Genomic DNA, 22833 nt, shown 5'->3' with positions numbered 1-22833 from the left:
GGTTTGTTTTCTGTTGGAAAGTAGACTGGTCTCAGGGGGTAGACTGGTCTCAGGGGGTAGACTGGTCTCAGGTCCCAGGGGGTAGACTGGTCTCAGGGGGTAGACTGGTCTCAGGGGGTAGACTGGTCTCAGGGGGTAGACTGGTCCCAGGGGGTAGACTGGTCTCAGGGGGTAGACTGGTCTCAGGGGGTAGACTGGTCTCAGGGGGTAGACTGGTCCCAGGGGTAGACTGGTCCCAGGGGGTAGACTGGTCCCAGGGGGTAGACTGGTCTCAGGGGGTAGACTGGTCTCAGGGGGTAGACTGGTCCTCTCAGGGGGTAGACTGGTCTCAGGGGGTAGACTGGTCTCAGTCCGGGGTAGACTGGTCCCAGGGGGTAGACTGGTCCCAGGTCTCAGGGGGTAGACTGGTCCCAGGGGGTAGACTGGTCTCAGGGGGTAGACTGGTCCCAGGGGGTAGACTGGTCTCAGGGGGTAGGCCTGGGTCCAGGTCTCAGGGGGTAGACTGGTCTCAGGGGGTAGACTGGTCCCAGGGGGTAGACTGTCCAGGGGGGTGCAGGTCTCAGGGGGTAGACTGGTCCCAGGGGGTAGACTGGTCTCAGGGGGTAGACTGGTCCCAGGGGGTAGACTGGTCTCAGGGGGTAGACTGGTCCCAGGGGGTAGACTGGTCTCAGGGGGTAGACTGGTCCCAGGGGGTAGACTGGTCTCAGGGGGTAGACTGGTCCCAGGGGGTAGACTGGTCCCAGGGGGTAGACTGGTCTCAGGGGGTAGACTGGTCCCAGGGGGTAGACTGGTCTCAGGGGGTAGACTGGTCCCAGGGGGTAGACTGGTCTCAGGGGGTAGACTGGTCCCAGGAGACGGCCCAGGGGTAGACTGGTCTCAGGGGAGTAGACTGCCCAGGTCTCAGGGGGTAGACTGGTCCCAGGGGGTAGACTGGTCTCAGGGGGTAGACTGGTCTCAGGGGGTAGACTGGTCCAGGGGGTAGACTGGTCCCAGGGGGTAGACTGGTCTCAGGGGGTAGACTGGTCTCAGGGGGTAGACTGGTCCCAGGGGGTAGACTGGTCTCAGGGGGTAGACTGGTCCCAGGGGGTAGACTGGTCTCAGGGGGTAGACTGGTCTCAGGGGGTAGACTGGTCTCAGGGGGTAGACTGGTCTCAGGGTAGACGGTCCCAGGGGGTAGACTGGTCTCAGGGGGTAGACTGGTCCCAGGGGGTAGACTGGTCCCAGGGGGTAGACTGGTCTCAGGGGGTAGACTGGTCTCAGGGGGTAGACTGGTCTCAGGGGGTAGACTGGTCTCAGGGGGTAGACTGGTCCCAGGGGGTAGACTGGTCTCAGGGGGTAGACTGGTCCCAGGGGGTAGACTGGTCTCAGGTCTGTAGACTGCTCAGGGGGTAGACTGGTCCCAGGGGGTAGACTGGTCTCAGGGGGTAGACTGGTCCCAGGGGGTAGACTGGTCCCAGGGGGTAGACTGGTCCCAGGGGGTAGACTGGTCTCAGGGGGTAGACTGGTCCCAGGGGGTAGACTGGTCTCAGGGTAGACTGGTCTCAGGGGGTAGACTGGTCCCAGGGGGTAGACTGGTCCCAGGGGGTAGACTGGTCTCAGGTCTCAGGGGGTAGACTGGTCTCAGGTCTCAGGGGGTAGACTGGTCCCAGGGGGTAGACTGGTCTCAGGGGGTAGACTGGTCTCAGGGGGTAGACTGGTCTCAGGGGGTAGACTGGTCCCAGGTCTCAGGGGGTAGACTGGTCCCAGGGGGTAGACTGGTCCCAGGTCTCAGGGGGTAGACTGGTCCCAGGGGGTAGACTGGTCTCAGGGGGTAGACTGTGGTCCCAGGGGGTAGACTGGTCTCAGGGGGTAGACTGGTCCCAGGGGGTAGACTGGTCTCAGGGGGTAGACTGGTCCCAGGGGGTAGACTGGTCTCAGGGGGTAGACTGGTCTCAGGGGGTAGACTGGTCTCAGGGGGTAGACTGGTCCCAGGGGGTAGACTGGTCTCAGGGGGTAGACTGGTCTCAGGGGGTAGACTGGTCTCAGGGGGTAGACTGGTCTCGGGGGGTAGACTGGTCTCGGGGGGTAGACTGGTCTCAGGGGGTAGACTGGTCCCAGGGGGTAGACTGGTCCCAGGGGGTAGACTGGTCTCAGGGGGTAGACTGGTCTCAGGGGGTAGACTGGTCTCAGGGGGTAGACTGTGCTACAGGTTGGAAATACAGAACCGGTTGTAAATAAACGTAATTATAAGATGGCTGTTTAGATGGCTGTATTGAAGGTTGCTTACTTGGCTTTATAGAGGGCTTTATAGAGGGCTTTTTAGATGGCTGTATTGAAGGTTGCTTACTTGGCTTTATAGAGGGCTTTATAGAGGGCTTTTTAGATGGCTGTATATAAGGTTGCTTACTTGGCTTTATAGAGGGCTTTTTAGATGGCTGTATAGAAGGTTGCTTACTTGGCTTTATAGATGGCTGTTTAGATGGCTGTATTGAAGGTTGCTTACTTGGCTTTATAGAGGGCTTTATAGAGGGCTTTTTAGATGGCTGTATAGAAGGTTGCTTACTTGGCTTTATAGAGGGCTTTTTAGATGGCTGTGTAGAAGGTTGCTTACTTGGCTTTATAGAGGGCTTTATATATGGCTGTTTAGATGGCTGTATTGAAGGTTGCTTACTTGGCTTTATAGAGGGCTTTATAGAGGGCTTTTTAGATGGCTGTATATAAGGTTGCTTACTTGGCTTTATAGAGGGCTTTTTAGATGGCTGTATAGAAGGTTGCTTACTTGGCTTTATAGAGGGCTTTATAGATGGCTGTTTAGATGGCTGTATTGAAGGTTGCTTACTTGGCTTTATAGAGGGCTTTATAGATGGCTGTTTAGATGGCTGTATTGAAGGTTACTTACTTGGCTTTATAGAGGGCTTTATAGAGGGCTTTTTAGATGGCTGTATATAAGGTTGCTTACTTGGCTTTATAGAGGGCTTTTTAGATGGCTGTATAGAAGGTTGCTTACTTGGCTTTATAGAGGGCTTTATAGATGGCTGTTTAGATGGCTGTATTGAAGGTTGCTTACTTGGCTTTATAGAGGGCTTTATAGAGGGCTTTTTAGATGGCTGTATAGAAGGTTGCTTACTTGGCTTTATAGAGGGCTTTTTAGATGGCTGTGTAGAAGGTTGCTTACTTGGCTTTATAGAGGGCTTTATAGATGGCTGTTTAGATGGCTGTATTGAAGGTTGCTTACTTGGCTTTATAGAGGGCTTTATAGAGGGCTTTTTAGATGGCTGTATATAAGGTTGCTTACTTGGCTTTATAGAGGGCTTTTTAGATGGCTGTATAGAAGGTTGCTTACTTGGCTTTATAGAGGGCTTTATAGATGGCTGTTTAGATGGCTGTATTGAAGGTTGCTTACTTGGCTTTATAGAGGGCTTTATAGAGGGCTTTTTAGATGGCTGTATAGAAGGTTGCTTACTTGGCTTTATAGAGGGCTTTTTAGATGGCTGTGTAGAAGGTTGCTTACTTGGCTTTATAGAGGGCTTTATAGATGGCTGTTTAGATGGCTGTATTGAAGGTTGCTTACTTGGCTTTATAGAGGGCTTTATAGAGGGCTTTTTAGATGGCTGTATATAAGGTTGCTTACTTGGCTTTATAGAGGGCTTTTTAGATGGCTGTATAGAAGGTTGCTTACTTGGCTTTATAGAGGGCTTTATAGATGGCTGTTTAGATGGCTGTATTGAAGGTTGCTTACTTGGCTTTATAGAGGGCTTTATAGAGGGCTTTTTAGATGGCTGTATAGAAGGTTGCTTACTTGGCTTTATAGAGGGCTTTTTAGATGGCTGTGTAGATGGCTGTATAGAAGGTTGCTTACTTGGCTTTTTAGATGGCTTTTTAGATGGCTGTATAGAAGGTTGCTTACTTGGCTTTATAGAGGGCTTTTTAGATGGCTGTATATAAGGTTGCTTACTTGGCTTTATAGAGGGCTTTATAGAGGGCTTTTTAGATGGCTGTATAGAAGGTTGCTTACTTGGCTTTATAGAGGGCTTTATAGATGGCTGTTTAGATGGCTGTATTGAAGGTTGCTTACTTGGCTTTATAGAGGGCTTTATAGAGGGCTTTTTAGATGGCTGTATAGAAGGTTGCTTACTTGGCTTTATAGAGGGCTTTTTAGATGGCTGTGTAGATGGCTGTATAGAAGGTTGCTTACTTGGCTTTATAGAGGGCTTTTTAGATGGCTTTTTAGATGGCTGTATAGAAGGTTGCTTACTTGGCTTTATAGAGGGCTTTATAGGGGGCTTTTTAGATGGCTGTATAGAAGGTTGCTTACTTGGCTTTATAGAGGGCTTTTTAGATGGCTGTGTAGATGGCTGTATAGAAGGTTGCTTACTTGGCTTTATAGAGGGCTTTTTAGATGGCTTTTTAGATGGCTGTATAGAAGGTTGCTTACTTGGCTTTATAGAGGGCTTTTTAGATGGCTGTATAGAAGGTTGCTTATTTGGCTTTATAGAGGGCTTTTTAGATGGCTGTATAGAATGTTGCTTACTTGGCTTTATAGAGGGCTTTTTAGATAGCTGTGTAGATGGCTGTATAGAAGGTTGCTTACTTGGCTTTATAGAGGGCTTTATAGAGGGCTTTTTAGATGGCTGTATAGAAGGTTGCTTACTTGGCTTTATAGAGGGCTTTATAGATGGCTGTTTAGATGGCTGTATTGAAGGTTGCTTACTTGGCTTTATAGAGGGCTTTATAGAGGGCTTTTTAGATGGCTGTATAGAAGGTTGCTTACTTGGCTTTATAGAGGGCTTTTTAGATGGCTGTGTAGATGGCTGTATAGAAGGTTGCTTACTTGGCTTTATAGAGGGCTTTTTAGATGGCTTTTTAGATGGCTGTATAGAAGGTTGCTTACTTGGCTTTATAGAGGGCTTTATAGGGGGCTTTTTAGATGGCTGTATAGAAGGTTGCTTACTTGGCTTTATAGAGGGCTTTATAGATGGCTGTTTAGATGGCTGTATTGAAGGTTGCTTACTTGGCTTTATAGAGGGCTTTATAGAGGGCTTTTTAGATGGCTGTATAGAAGGTTGCTTACTTGGCTTTATAGAGGGCTTTTTAGATGGCTGTGTAGATGGCTGTATAGAAGGTTGCTTACTTGGCTTTATAGAGGGCTTTTTAGATGGCTTTTTAGATGGCTGTATAGAAGGTTGCTTACTTGGCTTTATAGAGGGCTTTATAGGGGGCTTTTTAGATGGCTGTATAGAAGGTTGCTTACTTGGCTTTATAGAGGGCTTTTTAGATGGCTGTGTAGATGGCTGTATAGAAGGTTGCTTACTTGGCTTTATAGAGGGCTTTTTAGATGGCTTTTTAGATGGCTGTATAGAAGGTTGCTTACTTGGCTTTATAGAGGGCTTTTTAGATGGCTGTATAGAAGGTTGCTTACTTGGCTTTATAGAGGGCTTTTTAGATGGCTGTATAGAATGTTGCTTACTTGGCTTTATAGAGGGCTTTTTAGATAGCTGTGTAGATGGCTGTATAGAAGGTTGCTTACTTGGCTTTATAGAGGGCTTTATAGAGGGCTTTTTAGATGGCTGTATAGAAGGTTGCTTACTTGGCTTTATAGAGGGCTTTATAGATGGCTGTTTAGATGGCTGTATTGAAGGTTGCTTACTTGGCTTTATAGAGGGCTTTATAGAGGGCTTTTTAGATGGCTGTATAGAAGGTTGCTTACTTGGCTTTATAGAGGGCTTTTTAGATGGCTGTGTAGATGGCTGTATAGAAGGTTGCTTACTTGGCTTTATAGAGGGCTTTTTAGATGGCTTTTTAGATGGCTGTATAGAAGGTTGCTTACTTGGCTTTATAGAGGGCTTTATAGGGGGCTTTTTAGATGGCTGTATAGAAGGTTGCTTACTTGGCTTTATAGAGGGCTTTTTAGATGGCTGTGTAGATGGCTGTATAGAATGTTGCTTACTTGGCTTTATAGAGGGCTTTTTAGATGGCTTTTTAGATGGCTGTATAGAAGGTTGCTTACTTGGCTTTATAGAGGGCTTTTTAGATGGCTGTATAGAAGGTTGCTTACTTGGCTTTATAGAGGGCTTTTTAGATGGCTGTATAGAAGGTTGCTTACTTGGCTTTATAGAGGGCTTTTTAGATAGCTGTGTAGATGGCTGTATAGAAGGTTGCTTACTTGGCTTTATAGAGGGCTTTTTAGATGGCTTTATAGAGGGCTGTATAGAAGGTTGCTTACTTGGCTTTATAGAGGGCTTTTTAGATGGCTGTATAGAAGGTTGCTTACTTGGCTTTATAGAGGGCTTTTTAGATAGCTGTGTAGATGGCTGTATAGAAGGTTGCTTACTTGGCTTTATAGAGGGCTTTTTAGATGGCTTTATAGAGGGCTGTATAGAAGGTTGCTTACTTGGCTTTATAGAGGGCTTTTTAGATGGCTGTATAGAAGGTTGCTTACTTGGCTTTTTAGATGGCTTTATAAAGGGCTGTTTAGAAGGTTGCTTACTTGGCTTTATAGAGGGCTTTTTAGATGGCTGTTTATAAGGTTGCTTACTTGGCTTTATAGAGGGCTTTATAGGGGGCTTTTTAGATGGCTGTATAGAAGGTTGCTTACTTGGCTTTATAGAGGGCTTTATAGAGGGCTTTTTAGATGGCTGTTTAGAAGGTTGCTTACTTGGCTTTATAGAGGGCTTTATAGGGGGCTTTTTAGATGGCTGTATAGAAGGTTGCTTACTTGGCTTTATAGAGGGCTTTTTAGATGGCTGTGTAGATGGCTGTATAGAAGGTTGCTTACTTGGCTTTATAGAGGGCTTTTTAGATGGCTTTATAGAGGGCTGTATAGAAGGTTGCTTACTTGGCTTTATAGAGGGCTTTTTAGATGGCTGTATAGAAGGTTGCTTACTTGGCTTTATAGAGGGCTTTTTAGATAGCTGTGTAGATGGCTGTATAGAAGGTTGCTTACTTGGCTTTATAGAGGGCTTTTTAGATGGCTTTATAGAGGGCTGTATAGAAGGTTGCTTACTTGGCTTTATAGAGGGCTTTTTAGATGGCTGTATAGAAGGTTGCTTACTTGGCTTTATAGAGGGCTTTTTAGATGGCTTTATAAAGGGCTGTTTAGAAGGTTGCTTACTTGGCTTTATAGAGGGCTTTTTAGATGGCTGTTTATAAGGTTGCTTACTTGGCTTTATAGAGGGCTTTATAGGGGGCTTTTTAGATGGCTGTATAGAAGGTTGCTTACTTGGCTTTATAGAGGGCTTTATAGAGGGCTTTTTAGATGGCTGTTTAGAAGGTTGCTTACTTGGCTTTATAGAGGGCTTTATAGGGGGCTTTTCAGATGGCTGTATAGAAGGTTGCTTACTTGGCTTTATAGAGGGCTTTTTAGATGGCTGTGTAGATGGCTGTATAGAAGGTTGCTTACTTGGCTTTATAGAGGGCTTTTTAGATGGCTTTTTAGATGGCTGTATAGAAGGTTGCTTACTTGGCTTTATAGAGGGCTTTTTACATGGCTGTATAGAAGGTTGCTTACTTGGCTTTATAGAGGGCTTTTTAGATGGCTGTATAGATGGCTGTATTGAAGGTTGCTTACTTGGCTTTATAGAGGGCTTTATAGAGGGCTTTATAGATAGCTGTTTAGATGGCTGTATTGAAGGTTGCTTACTTGGCTTTATAGAGGGCTTTTTAGATGGCTGTATAGATGGCTGTATTGAAGGTTGCTTACTTGGCTTTATAGATAGCTGTTTAGATGGCTGTCTCCCTGCTTTGTCAACAACTCTCCCATCACAGCAATAACTGTGGTCCTCTGTAGCTCAGCTGGTAGAGCACGGCGCTTGTAACGCCAAGGTAGTGGGTTCGATCCCCGGGACTCATGGTCAGGACCAGCTCTCTGTGTCTCCCTGTGGTGTTCACACCTGTCTGTCTGTCTGTCTGTCTGTCTGTCTGTCTGTAGGGCACGTCAGGACCAGCTCTCTGTGTCTCCCTGTGGTGTTCACACCTGTCTGTCTGTCTGTCTGTAGGGCACGTCAGGACCAGCTCTCTGTGTCTCCCTGTGGTGTTCACACCTGTCTGTCTGTCTGTCTGTAGGGCACGTCAGGACCAGACCCTACCACAGTCTACCTGGACATGAGAGCTCTGAGACATGAAAGGTATGATTCCACTGACCTCACCATACCCCACTTTATTATATAGGTCTTAATGTCCAGGTCTTTAGTATAGAGGTCTTTATGTCCAGGTCTTTATTATATAGGTCTTTATTATAGAGGTCTTTATTATAGAGGTCTTAATGTCCAGGTCTTTATTATAGAGGTCTTTATGTCCAGGTCTTTATTATAGATGTCTTAATGTCCAGTTCTTAATTATATAGGTCTTTATTATAGATGTCTTAATGTCCAGGTCTTAATTATATAGGTCTTTATCATATAGGTCTTTATATCCAGGTCTTTATTATAGATGTCTTTATGTCCAGGTCTTTATTATAGAGGTCTTTATTATAGATGTCTTAATGTCCAGGTCTTAATTATATATGTCTTTATCATATAGGTCTTTATATCCAGGTCTTTATTATAGATGTCTTTATATCCAGGTCTTTATTATAGATGTCTTTATGTCCAGGTCTTTATTATAGAGGTCTTTATTATAGAGGTCTTTATTATACAGGTCTTTATTATACAGGTCTTTATTATAGAGGTCTTTATTATAGAGGTCTTTATGTCCAGGAAATATATATACAGTGTGTGCAAATGTAGCAAGTTATGGAGGTAAGGCAATAAATAGGCCATAGTGCAAAATAATTACAATTTAGTATTAACACTGGAATGATAGATGTGCAAGAGATGATGTGCAGATAGAGATACTGGGGTGCAAATGAGCAAAATAAATAACAATATAGGGATGAGGTAGTTGGGTGGGCTAATTACAGATGGGCTGTGTACAGGTGCAGTGATCGGTAAGGTGCTCTGACAACTGATGCTTAAAGTTAGTGAAGGAGATAAGTGTCTCCAGCTTCAGAGATTTTTGCAATTTGTTCCAGTCATTGGCAGCAGAGAACTGGAAGGAATGGCGGCCAAAGGAGGTGTTGGCTTTGGGGATGACCAGTGAGATATACCTGCTGGAGCGCATACTACGGGTGGGTGTTGCTATGGTGACCAATGAGCTAAGATAAGGCGGGGATTTTCCTAGCAGTGATTTATAGATGGCCTGGAGCCAGTGGGTTTGGCGACAAATATGTAGTGAGGACCAGCCAACAAGAGCGTACAGGTCACAGTGGTGGGTAGTATATGGGGCTTTGGAGACAAAACGGATGGCACTGTGATAGACTACATCTAATTTGCTGAGTAGAGTGTTGGAGGCTATTTTGTAAATGACATCGCCGAAGTCAAGGATCGGTAGGATAGTCAGTTTTACGAGGGCATGTTTGGCAGCATGAGTGAAGGAGGCTTTGTTGCGAAATAGGAAACCGATTCTAGATTTAACTTTGGATTGGAGATTCTTAATGTGAGTCTGGAAGGAGAGTTTACAGTCTAACCAGACACCTAGGTATTTGTAGTTGTCCACATACTCTAGGTCAGACCCGTCGAGAGTAGTGATTCTAGTCGGGTGGGCGGGTGCCAGCAGCGTTCGATTGAAGAGCATGCATTTAGTTTTACTAGTGTTTAAGAGCAGTTGGAGGCTACTGAAGGAGTATTGTATGGCATTGAAGCTCGTTTGGAGGTTTGTTAACACAGTGTCCAATGAAGGGCCAGATGTATACAAAATGGTATCGTCTGCGTAGAGGTGGATCTGAGAGTCACCAGCAGCAAGAGCGACATCATTGATATACACAGAGAAAAGAATCAGCCCAAGAATTGAACCCTGTGGCACCCCCATAGAGACTGCCAATAGTCCAGACAACAGGCCCTCCGATTTGACACATTGAACTCTATCTGAGAAGTAGTAGGTGAACCAGGCGAGGCAGTCATTTGAGAAACCAAGGCTATTTAGTCTGCCAATAAGAATGCGGTGGTTGACAGAGTCGAAAGCCTTGGCCAGGTCGATGAAGACTGCATGGGCAAGTTGCAGCGGAGGGTGCAGAGCTGGTGGCCGGGGTAGTGGTAGCCAGGTGGAAAGCATGGCCAGCCGTAGCAAAATGCTTGTTGAAATTCTTGATTATTGTAGATTTATCGGTGGTGATAGTGTTTCCTAGCCTCAGTGCAGTGGGCAGCTGGGAGGAAGGGCTCTTATTCTTCATGGACTTTACAGTGTCCGAAAACTTTTTGGAGTTAGTGTTACAGGATTTCTGTTTGAAAAAGTTAGCCTTTGCTTTCCTAACTGCTTGTGTATATTGGTTCCTAACTTCCCTAAAAAGTTGCATATCGTGGGGGCTATTTGATGCTAATGCAGTACGCCACAGGATGTTTTTGTGCTGGTCAAGGGCAGTCAAGTCTGAGGAGAACCAGGGGCTATATCTGTTCTTAGTTCTGTATTTTTTGAATGGGGCATGCTTATTTAAGATTGAGAGGAAATTACTTTTAAAGAACAACCAGGCATCCTCTACTGACGGAATGATATATATATCCAACCAGGATACCTGGGCCAGGTCAATTAGGAAGGCCTGCTCGCTAAAGTGTTTTAGGGAGCGTTTGACAGTGATGAGGGGTGGTCGTTTGACCGCGGACCCATTACGGACGCAGGCAATAAGGCAGTGATCGCTGAGATCCTGGTTGAAGACCTCGGAGGTGTATTTAGAGGGTAAGTTAGTCAGGATGATATCTATGAGGGTGCCCATGTTTATGGATTTAGGGTTGTACCTGGTAGGTTCGTTGATAATTTGTGTGAGATTGAGGGCATCTAGTTTGGATTGTAGGATGGCCGGGGTGTTAAGCATATCCCAATTTAGGTCACCAAGCAGTACGAACTCTGAGGATAGATGGGGGCAATCAATTCACATATGGTGTCCAGGGCACAGCTGGGGGCTGAGGGGGGTCTGTAGCAAGCGGCAACAGTGAGAGACTTATTTCTGGAAAGGTGGATTTTTAGAAGTAGAAGCTCAAACTGTTTGGGCACAGACCTAGATAGTATGATAGAGCTCTGCAGGCTATCTCTACAGTAGATTGCAACTCCACCCCCTTTGGCAGTTCTATCTAGACGGAAAATGTTGTAGTTGAGGATGGAAATTTCAGAATTTTTGGTGGCCTTCCTGAGCCAGGATTCAGACACTGCTAGAACATCAGGGTTGGCGGAGTGTGCTAACGCAGTGAATAACTCAAACTTAGGAAGGAGGCTTCTGATATTTACGTGCAGAAAACCAAGGCTCTTACGGTTACAGAAGTCAACAAATGATAGCGCCTGGGGAGTAGGAGTGATACTGAGGGCTGCAGGGCCTGGGTTAGCCTCTACATCACCAGAGGAACAGAGGAGGACTAGAATAAGGATACGACTAAAGGCTTTAAGAACTGGTCTTCTAGTGCGTTGGGTACAGAGAGTAAAGGGGGCAGATTTCCGGGCGTTGTAGAAAAGATTCAGGGCATTATGTACAGAAAAGGATATGGAAGGATATGAGTAAAGTGGAGGTAAACCTAAGCGTTGGGTAACAATGAAAGAGATAGCATCGCTGGAGGCATCAATTGAGTCGGTCTCCGCGTGTATGGGGGGTGGAACAAAGGAACTATTTGAGGCAGTTTGAGAGGGACTTGGGGTTCTACAGTGAAATTGTATAATAAGAACTAACCCAAACAGCAATAGGCAAGGCATATTGACATGGGAGAGAGGCATAAAGCAGTCACAGGTGTTATTAGAGAGAGCTAAGACAACAACTGGTAATAGCGATAAAGTTTGGGCTGAGGCTAAACAGAATAAACAGGACAGGGTACCGTGTAAAGGAACAGTCCAGCAGGCATCAGCTGTGCAGCTGAGTGATCATAAGGTCCAGTGAACAGCAATATGAGAGTCCGAGAGCAGTTCAAATTGGTGCTTCAGCACAGCGAGCAGGAAGCACAGTTGTAGTTTGCTTAAGGTTCTTGATAAAAGTTATAAAGAAATAATAGAATCCTTTCCACGTTGGGTGAGGCGGGTTGCAGGAAAGTATATTTAGGTAAAGAATGAAAAGTAAAATTGAGAAATATATACAAAATAGACAAAAAACAAGAAACTGGCTATTTACACTAGGACACAGAAAAAAACCACGACCGCACTGCTACGCCATCTTGGAAAGGTCCAGGTCTTTATTATACAGGTCTTTATTATACAGGTCTTTATTATATAGGTCTTTATTATAGAGGTCTTTATTATATAGGTCTTAATGTCCAGGTCTTTATTATACAGGTCTTAATTATATAGGTCTTAATGTCCAGGTCTTTATTATAGAGGTCTTTATTATAGAGGTCTTTATGTCCAGGTCTTTATTATAGAGGTCTTAATTATATAGGTCTTAATGTCCAGGTCTTTATTATAGAGGTCTTTATTATAGAGGTCTTTATGTCCAGGTCTTTATTATAGAGGTCTTAATTATATAGGTCTTAATGTCCAGGTCTTTATTATACAGGTCTTAATTATATAGGTCTTAATGTCCAGGTCTTTATTATAGAGGTCTTTATTATAGAGGTCTTTATGTCCAGGTCTTTATTATAGAGGTCTTAATTATATAGGTCTTAATGTCCAGGTCTTTATTATAGAGGTCTTAATGTCCAGGTCTTTATTATAGAGGTCTTTATGTCCAGGTCTTTATTATAGAGGTCTTAATTATATAGGTCTTAATGTCCAGGTCTTTATTATAGAGGTCTTAATGTCCAGGTCTTTATTATAGAGGTCTTTATGTCCAGGTCTTTATTATAGAGGTCTTAATTATATAGGTCTTTATGTCCAGGTCTTTATTATAGAGGTCTTTATGTCCAGGTCTTTATTATATAGGTCTTTATGTCCAGGTCTTTATGTCCAGGTCTTTATTATAGAGGTCTTAATGTCCAGGTCTTTATTATAGAGGTCTTTATGTCCAGGTCTTTATTATAGAGGTCTTTATGTCCAGGTCTTTATTATAGATGTCTTAATTATATAGGTCTTAATGTCCAGGTCTTTATTATAGAGGTCTTAATGTCCAGGTCTTTATTATAGAGGTCTTTATGTCCAGGTCTTTATTATAGAGGTCTTAATTATATAGGTCTTTATGTCCAGGTCTTTATTATAGAGGTCTTTATGTCCAGGTCTTTATTATATAGGTCTTTATGTCCAGGTCTTTATGTCCAGGTCTTTATTATAGAGGTATTTATGTCCAGGTCTTTATGTCCAGGTCTTTATTATACAGGTCTTTATGTCCAGGTCTTTACAGTGGGGGAAAAAAGTATTTAGTCAGCCACCAATTGTGCAAGTTCTCCCACTTAAAAAGTTGAGAGAGGCCTGTCATTTTCATCATAGGTACACGTCAACTATGACAGACAAAATGAGAAAAAAAATTTTTTGGGGATTTTTTATGAATTTATTTGCAAATTATGGTGGAAAATAAGTATTTGGTCAATAACAAAAGTTTCTCAATACTTTGTTATATACCCTTTGTTGGCAATGACACAGGTCAAACGTTTTCTGTAAGTCTTCACAAGGTTTTCACACACTGTTGCTGGTATTTTGGCATTTCCTCCATGCAGATCTCCTCTAGAGCAGTGATGTTTTGGGGCTGTCGCTGGGCAACACAGACTTTCAACTCCCTCCAAAGATTTTCTATGGGGTTGAGATCTGGAGACTGGCTAGGCCACTCCAGGACCTTGAAATGCTTCTTACGAAGCCACTCCTTCGTTGCCCGGGCGGTGTGTTTGGGATCATTGTCATGCTGAAAGACCTAGCCACGTTTCATCTTCAATGCCCTTGCTGATGGAAGGAGGTTTTCACTCAAAATCTCACGATACATGGCCCCATTCATTATTTCCTTTACACGGATCAGTCGTCCTGGTCCCTTTGCAGAAAAACTGCCCCAAAGCATGATGTTTCCACCCCCATGCTTCACAGTAGGTATGGTGTTCTTTGGATGCAACTCAGCATTCTTTGTCCTCCAAACACGACGAGTTGTGTTTTTACCAAAAAGTTATATTTTGGTTTCATCTGACCATATGACATTCTCCCAATCCTCTTCTGGATCATCCAAATGCACTCTAGCAAACTTCAGATGGGCCTGGACATGTACTGGCTTAAGCAGGGGGACACGTCTTGCACTGCAGGATTTGAGTCCCTGGCGGCGTAGTGTGTTACTGATGGTAGGCTTTGTTACTTTGGTCCCAGCTCTCTGCAGGTCATTCACTAGGTCCCCCCGTGTGGTTCTGGGATTTTTGCTCACCGTTCTTGTGATCATTTTGATCACACGGGGTAAGATCTTGCGTGGAGCCCCAGATCGAGGGAGATTATCAGTGGTCTTGTATGTCTTCCATTTCCTAATAATTGCTCCCACAGTTGATTTCTTCAAACCAAGCTGCTTACCTATTGCAGATTCAGTCTTCCCAGCCTGGTGCAGGTCTACAATTTTGTTTCTGGTGTCCTTTGACAGCTCTTTGGTCTTGGCCATAGTGGAGTTTGGAGTGTGACTGTTTGAGGTTGTGGACAGGTGTCTTTTATACTGATAACAAGTTCAAACAGGTGCCATTAATACAGGTAACGAGTGGAGGACAGAGGAGCCTCTTAAAGAAGAAGTTACAGGTCTGTGAGAGCCAGAAATCTTGCTTGTTTGTAGGTGACCAAATACTTATTTTCCACCATAATTTGCAAATAAATTCATAAAAAATCCTACAATGTGATTTTCTGGATTTTTTTTTCTCAATTTGTCTGTCATAGTTGACGTGTACCTATGATGAAAATTACAGGCCTCTCTCATCTTTTTAAGTGGGAGAACTTGCACAATTGGTGGCTGACTAAATACTTTTTCCCCCACTGTATGTCCAGGTCTTTATTATAGAGGTCTTAATGTCCAGGTCTTTATGTCCAGGTCTTTATTATAGAGGTCTTTATTATAGAGGTATTTATGTCCAGGAAGGCCTGCTATAAACCAGACCTGAATTCTAAAAGCTAACCAGTTGATTGACTAACCTTGTGGTGTGTAATTGTGTGTGTTATCACCAGGGTTCGTATGGTAGAGAAAGGATCTCCACACAGTCTGTCTCTGATGGAGTCTGGCAAGGTAAGACACCTACCTCTTAGATAGATTCTGATATTATACTGGACTGAAATATTTAGTGTCTGCACTGTGTTATCTGATTGTTGTGTTAACCAGATCATACCTGGTGTGAAGTTTAGGGTTACCTTATTAACAATGTGTTGTGTTAACCATATCTTACCTGAGGTTATGGTTAGGGTTACCATAGTAACAATGTGTTGTGTAAACCAGTTCCTACCTGGGGTGTAGGTTAAGGTTACCGTAGTAACAATATATTCTATTTACCAGATCCTACATAAAGTGAAGGTTAGGGTTTCCGTTGAAACAATTTGTTGTGTAAACCAGTTCCTACCTGGGGTTAAAGTTAGGGAACCTTATTAACAATGTGTTGTATTAACCAGATCCTACCTGGGGTGAAGGTTAGGGTTGCCGTAGTAACAATGTGTTGTATTAACCAGATCCTACCTGGGGTGAAGGTTAGGGTTGCCGTAGTAACAATGTGTTGTATTAACCAGATCCTACCTGGGGTGAAGGTTAGGGTTGCCGTAGTAACAATGTGTTGTATTAACCAGATCCTACCTGGGGTGAAGGTTAGGGAACCTTATTAACAATGTGTTGTATTAACCAGATCCTACCTGGGGTGAAGGTTAGGGAACCTTATTAACAATGTGTTGTGTTAACCAAATCCTACCTGGGGTTAAGGTTAGGGTTACCGTAGTAACAATGTGTTTTGTAAACCAGATCCTACCTGGGGTTAAAGTTAGGGTTACCGTAGTAACAATGTGTTGTGTTAACCAAATCCTACTTGGGGTGAAGGTTAGAGTTACCGTAGTAACAATGTGTTATGTTAAACAGATCCTACCTGGGTTGAAAATTAGGGTTACCGTAGTAACAATGTGATGTGTTAACCAGATTCTACCTTTTTTGAAGGTTAAGGTTATGGATACCAAACTAACAATGTGTTGTGTTAACCAAATCCTACTTGGGGTGAAGGTTAGAGTTACCGTAGTAACAATGTGTTATGTTAAACAGATCCTACCTGGGTTGAAAATTAGGGTTACCGTAGTAACAATGTGTTGTGTTAACCAGATCCTGCCTGGGATAAAGGTTAGGGTTACCGTAGTAACAATGTGTTGTGTTAACCAGATCCTGCCTGGGGTGAAGGTTGTTATCGCCAACACGGTGACCAAAGGACCTCTAGGAGACTGCCACCTGGGAGAGGTGAGACAATTACTACAGATCATATTAAATGGCTATATTTAACTCTATATGTCCTCTATGTGTCATACTATGAGGCAGATGACCATTACTATGGATGGCCCTGTTGGATTGCTATAGTATTTGCAGTTGAAGTCGGAAGTTTACATACACTTAGGTTGGAGTCATTAAAACTTGTTTTCAACCACTCCTCAAATTTCATGTTAACAAACTATAGTTTTGGTAAGTCGGTTAGGACATCTACTTTGTGCATGACACAAGTAATTTTTCCAACAATTGTTTACAGACAGATTATTTCACTTATAATTCACTGTATCACAATTCCAGTGGGTCAGAAGTTTACATACACTAAGTTGACTGTGCCTTTAAACAGCTTGGAAAATTCCAGAAAGTGATGTCATGGCTTTAGAAACTTCTGATAGGCTAATTGACATCATTTGAGTCACTTGGATGTGTACCTGTGGATGTATTTCAAGGCCTACCTTCAAACTCAGTGCCTCTTTGCTTGACATCATGGGAAAATCGAAAAAAAATGTAGACCTCCACAAGTCTGGTTCATCCTTGGGAGCAATTTCCAAACGCCTGAAGGTACCACGTTCATCTGTACAAACAATAGTACGCAAGTATAAACACCATGGGACCACGCAGCCGTCATACCGCTCAGAAAGGAGATGTGTTCCGTCTGCTAGAGATTAACGTTCTTTTGTGCGAAAAGTGCAAATCTATCCCAGAACAACAGCAAAGGACCTTGTGAAGATGCTGGGGGAAACAGGTACAAAAGTATCTATATCCACAGTAAAACAAGTCCTATATCGACATAACCTGAAAGGCCGCTCAGCAAGGAAGAAGCCACTGCTCCAAAACAGCCATAAAAAAGCCAGAGTACGGTTTGCAACTGCACATGGAGACAAAGATCATACTTTTTGGAGAAATGTCCTCTGGTCTGATGAAACAAAAATAGAACTGTTTGGCCATAATGACCATCGTTATGTTTGGAGGAAAAAGGGAGTACTTGCAAGCCGAACAACACCATCCCAACCGTGAAGCACGGGGGTGGCAGCATCATGCTGTGGGGGTGCTTTGCTGCAGGAGGGACTGGTGCACTTCACAAAATATATGGCATCATGAGGAAGGAAAATTATGTGGATATATTGAAGCAACATCTCAAGACATCAGTCAGGAAGTTAAAGCTTGGTCGCAAATGGGTCTTCCAAATGGACAATGACCCCAAGCATACACGAAACGTTTGACCCAAGTTAAACAATTTAAAGGCAATGCTACCAAATACTAATTGAGTGTATGTAAACTTCTGACCCACTGGGAATGTGATGAAATAAATAAAAGCTGAAATAAATAATTCTCTCTACTATTATTCTGACATTTCACATTCTTAAAATAAAGTGTTGATCCTAACTGACCTAAGACAGGGAATTTGTACTAGGATTAAATGTCAGGAATTGTGAAAAACTGAGTTTAAATGTATTTGGCTAAGGTGTATGTAAACTTCTGACTCCAACTGTATATACTGAACAGAAAATGTTACGCAACATGCAACAATTGCAAAGATTGTACTCAGTTACAGTTCAAATAAGGAAATCAGTCAATTGAAATAAATAAATTAGGTCCTAATATATGGATTTCATGTGACTGGGAATACAGATATTAATCTGTTGGTCAAAGATACCTTAAAAAAAGAAAAGAAAACCAGTCAGTATTTTCTGTGAACACCATTTGCCTCATGCAATGCGACACATCTCTTTTGCATTGAGTTGATCAGGCATACAGTGCCTTGCAAAAGTATTCATCACCCTTGGCGTTTGTAATTTAAATGGATTTTTATTTTTATTTCATGTAATGGACATACACAAAATAGTCCAAATTGGTGAAGTGAAATGAAAAAAATAAGTTTATAACGGTAAAGTGGTGCGTGCATATGTATTCACCCCCTTTGCTATGAAGCCCCTAAATAAGATCTGGTGCAACCAATTACCTTCAGAAGTCACATAATTTGTTAAATAAAGTCCACCTGTGCTCAATCTAAGTGTCACATGATCTGTCACATGACCTCAGTATATATACACCTGTTCTGAAAGGCCCCAGAGTCTGCAACACCACCAAGCAAGGGGCACCATGAAGACCAAGAAGCTCACAGTATATATACACCTGAGGGCACATGGGGCTCCTCAAGACTCCTTAAACATATGGAAGGATGGCTGCCGTTTTATGAAAAATGTCTCTAGCGCTCTCTCTTAATTCAAAATGTATGCACTCACTAACTGTAAGTCGCTCTGGATAAGAGCGTCTGCTAAATGACTCAAATGTAAAATGTAAATGTTTTATGGACTCTTAACCAAATGTGCTATTTTGTGTGTTTTTTTCTCATTATTTGTAACTTATTTTGTACATAATGTTGCTGCTACCGTCTCTTATGACCGAAAAGAGCTTCTGGACATCAGAACTGCGTTTACTCACCTTGAACTGGACTAATAAAAAATTTTTAATGAGTCGGACGAGAGGGATTTGCTCCAGACACCCGACAGGGCCCTCATCCCCGTCATTCGCAGTAGAAAGAAAAGGAGATATCGCGGAAGGAGATCGTGGTGCTTGGTAAGGAGCCGGCGACGAGTGGCTAATCTGCCTTTGCCATCGATACTATTGGCTAATTTACAATCGCTTGATAATAAAGTGGAAGAACTACAGGCAGGAATATCCTACCAACGGGACATTAAAAAACTGTAATATCTTAAGTTTCACCGAGTCGTGGCTGAACGAAGACATGAATAACATACAGCTGGCGGGTTTTACACTGTATCAGCAGGATTGAACAGCAGCCTCTGGTAAGACAAGGGGTGGCGGTCTATGTATATTTGTAAACAACAGCTGGTGCACGATATCTAAGGAAGTCTCAAGGTTTTGCTCGCCTGAGGCAGAGTATCTCATGATAAGCTGTAGACCACACTATTTACCAAGAGAGTTTTCATCTATATTCTTCGTATCTGTCTATTTAACAACACAAACCGATGCTGGCACTAAGACTGCACTCAATGAACTGTATAAGGCCATAAGCAAACAGGGAAACGCTCATCCAGAGGCGGCGCTCCTAGTTGCCGGGAACTTTAATGCAGGGAAACTTAAATCTGTTTTACCTCATTTCTACCAGCATGTTAAATGTGCAACCAGAGGGGAAAAAAACTCTAGACCACCTTTACTCCACACACAGAAACGCATACAAAGCTCTCCCTCGCCCTCCATTTGGCAAATCTGACCATAATTCTATCCTCCTGATTCCTGCTTACAAGCAAAAACTAAAGCAGTAATCAAATCAAATCAAAATGTATTCGCCACATGCGCCGAATACAACAGGTGTAGACATTACAGTGAAATGCTTAATTACAAGCCCTTAACCAACAATGCAGTTTTTAAAAAGAAAAATTTAAAAGAAAAAAGTGTTAATTAAAGAAAAATTGAAAATAAAAGCAAATAGCGAAAGAGCAGCAGGAAAATAAAATAACAGTAGGGAGGCTATATATACAGGGGGTACCGGTACAGAGTCAATGTGCGGGGGCACCGGCTAGTCGAGGTAATTGAGGTCATATGTACATGTGGGTAGAGTTAAAGTGACTATGCATAATTAGTAAACAGAGTAGCAGCAGCGTAAAAGAGGGGGATGGGGTGGGGTGGGGGACAATGCAAATAGTCTGGGTAGCCATAATTAGTTGTTCAGGAGTCTTATGGCTTGGGGGTAGAAGCTGTTGAGAAGCCTTTTGGACCTAGACATGGTGCTCCGGTACCGCTTGCCGTGCGGTAGCAGAGAGAACAGTCTATGACTAGGGTGGTTTGAGTCTTTGACAATTTTTAGGGCCTTCCTCTGACACCGCATGGTATAGAGATCCTGGATGGCAGGAAGCTTGGCCCCAGCACCAGTGACTCGGTCAATAAAAAAGTGGTCAGATGAAGCAGATGCTAAGCTACAGGACTGTTTTGCTAGCACAGACTGGAATATGTTCCGGGATTCTTCCGATGGCATTGAGGAGTACATCACATCAGTCACTGGCTTCATCAATAAGTGCATCAATGACATTGTCCCCACAGTGACTGAACGTACATGCCCCAACCAGAAGCAATGGATTACAGGCAACATCTGCATTGAGCTAAAGGGTAGAGCTGCCGCTTTCAAGGAGCGGGACTCTAACCCGGAAGCTTGTAAGAAATCCCGCTATGCCCTCCGACGAACCATCAAACAGGCAAAGCGTCAATACGGGACTAAGATCGAATCGTACTACACCGGCTCCGACGCTCGTCGGATGTGGCAGGGCTTGCAAACTATTACAGACTACAAAGGGAAGCACAGCCGCGAGCTGCCCAGTGACACGAGCCAACCAGACACACTAAATTACTTCTATGCTTGCTTCGAGGCAAGTAACACTGAAACATGCATGAGAGCATCAGCTGTTCCGGACGACTGTGTGATCACGCTCTCCGTAGCCGATGTGAGTAAGACCTTTAAACAGGTCAACATTCACAAGGCCGCAGGGCCAGATGGATTACCAGGACGTGTACTCCGAGCATGCGCTGACCAACTGGCAAGTGTCTTCACTGACATTTTCAACCTCTCCCTGTCTGAGTCTGTAATACCAAGATGTTTCAAGCAGACCACCATAGTCCCTGTGTCCAAGAACACTAAGGTAACCTGCCTTAATGACTACCGACCCGTAGCACTCACATCTGTAGCCATGAAGTGCTTTGAAAGGCTGGTCATGGCTCACATCAACACCATTATCCCAGAAACCCTAGACCCACTCCAATTTGCATACCGCCCCAACAGTTCCACAGATGATGCAATCTCTATTGCGCTCCACACTGCCCTTTCACACCTGGACAAAAGGAACACCTATGTGAGAATGTTATTCTTTGACTACAGCTCAGCGTTCAACACCATAGTGCCCTCAAAGCTCATCACTAAGCTAAGGACCCTGGGACTAAACACCTCCCTCTGCAACTGGATCCTGGACTTCCTGACGGGCCGCCCCCAGGTGGTGAGGGTAGGTAACAACACATCCGCCACGTTGATCCTCAACACGGGGGCCCCTCAGGGGTGCGTGCTCAGTCCCCTCCTGTACTCCCTGTTCACCCATGACTGCATGGCCAGGCAGGACTCCAACACAATCATTAAGTTTGCCGATGACACAACAGTGGTAGGCCTGATCACCGACAGCGACGAGACAGCCTATAGGGAGGAGGTCAGAGACCTGGCCGTGTGGTGCCAGGACAACAACCTCTCCCTCAACATGATCAAGACAAAGGAGATGATTGTGGACTACAGGAAAAAGATGAGGACCGAGCATGCCCCCATTCTCATTGACGGGGCTGTAGTGGAGCAGGTTGAGAGCTTCAAGTTCCTTGGTGACCACATCACCAACAAACTAACGTGGTCCAAGTACACCAAGACAGTCGTGAAGAGGGCACAACAAAACCTATTCCACCTAAGGAGACTGAAAAGATTTAGCATGGGTCCTCAGATCCTCAAAAGGTTCTACAGCTGCACCATCGAGAGCATCCTGACTGGTTGCATCACCGCCTGGTATGGCAACTGCTCAGCCTCCGACCGCAAGCCACTACAGAAGGTAGTGCATACGGCCCAGTACATCACTGGGGCCAAGCTTCCTGCCATCCAGGACCTCTATACCAGGCGGTGTCAGAGGAAGGCCCTAAAAATTGTCAGACTCCAGCCACCCTAGTCGTAGACTGTTCTCTCTGCTACCGCACGGCAAGCGGTACCGTAGAGCCAAGTCTAGGTCCAAGAGGCTTCTAAACAGCTTGTACCCCCAAGCCATAAGACTCCTGAACATCTAATGAAATGGCTACCCAGACTATTTGCATTGCCCCCCCCCCCCCCCCCCCCCCCCCACCCCCCACCCCACCCCACCCCCCTCTTTTACGCTGCTGCTACTCTCTGTTTATTATCTATGCATAGTCACTTTAATAACTCTACCTACATGTACATATTTCCTCAATTACCTCGACTAACCGGTGCCCCTATTTTTTTGAGATTTTTTGGGGTATTCTTTCTTAAAACTGTATTGTTGGTTAAGGGCTTGTAAGTAAGCATTTCACTGTAAGGTCTACATCTGTTGTATTCAGCGCATGTGACAAATAAAATTTGATTTGATTTGAGAAGGTACTCTAGTCAGATGAGACTAAAATTGAGCTCTTTGGCCATCAAGGAAAACGTTATGTCTGGCGCAAACCCAACACCTCTCATCACCCAGAGAACACCATCACAGTGAAGCATGGTGGTGGCAGCATCATGCTGTGGGGATGTTTTTCATCGACAGGGATTGGGAAACTGGTCAGAATTGAAGGAATGATGGATGGCGCTAAATACAGGGAAATTCTGCTAACAAACGTACAAAATCAGTAGGGGATCAAATATTTTTTTCCCTCACTGTATGTGGGAACTCCATCAAGACTGTTGGAAAAGCATTCCTCATGAAGCTGGTTGAGAGAATGCCAAGAGTGTGCAAAGCTGTCATCAAGGCAAAGGGTGGCTACTT

The 22833-nt window shown here is 44.0% G+C and overlaps 1 protein-coding gene across 1 annotated transcript in view; it reads left to right on the top strand.

Annotated features, from left to right (window-relative positions):
- Positions 1-8023: 8023 nt before the first annotated feature.
- LOC311121739 (disco-interacting protein 2 homolog A-like) overlaps positions 8024-22833 on the top strand; it is a 46001-nt gene continuing 31191 nt past the window's right edge. The window contains exons 1-3 of the mRNA XM_084196197.1: positions 8024-8102; positions 15028-15085; positions 16208-16282. Of these exons, the coding sequence (XP_084052323.1) occupies positions 8080-8102; positions 15028-15085; positions 16208-16282 (156 nt within the window). The 5' untranslated portion in view covers positions 8024-8079. The remainder of the gene's footprint in view (positions 8103-15027; positions 15086-16207; positions 16283-22833) is intronic.

This window comes from Coregonus lavaretus (assembly GCF_964263955.1).
Source record: "Coregonus lavaretus genome assembly, contig: HAP1_SCAFFOLD_453, whole genome shotgun sequence".
In the NCBI taxonomy this organism is placed as follows: domain Eukaryota; kingdom Metazoa; phylum Chordata; class Actinopteri; order Salmoniformes; family Salmonidae; genus Coregonus; species Coregonus lavaretus.
Note: the sequence above shows the minus strand (reverse complement) of the source record. Positions and strands in the feature narration are given on the sequence as shown.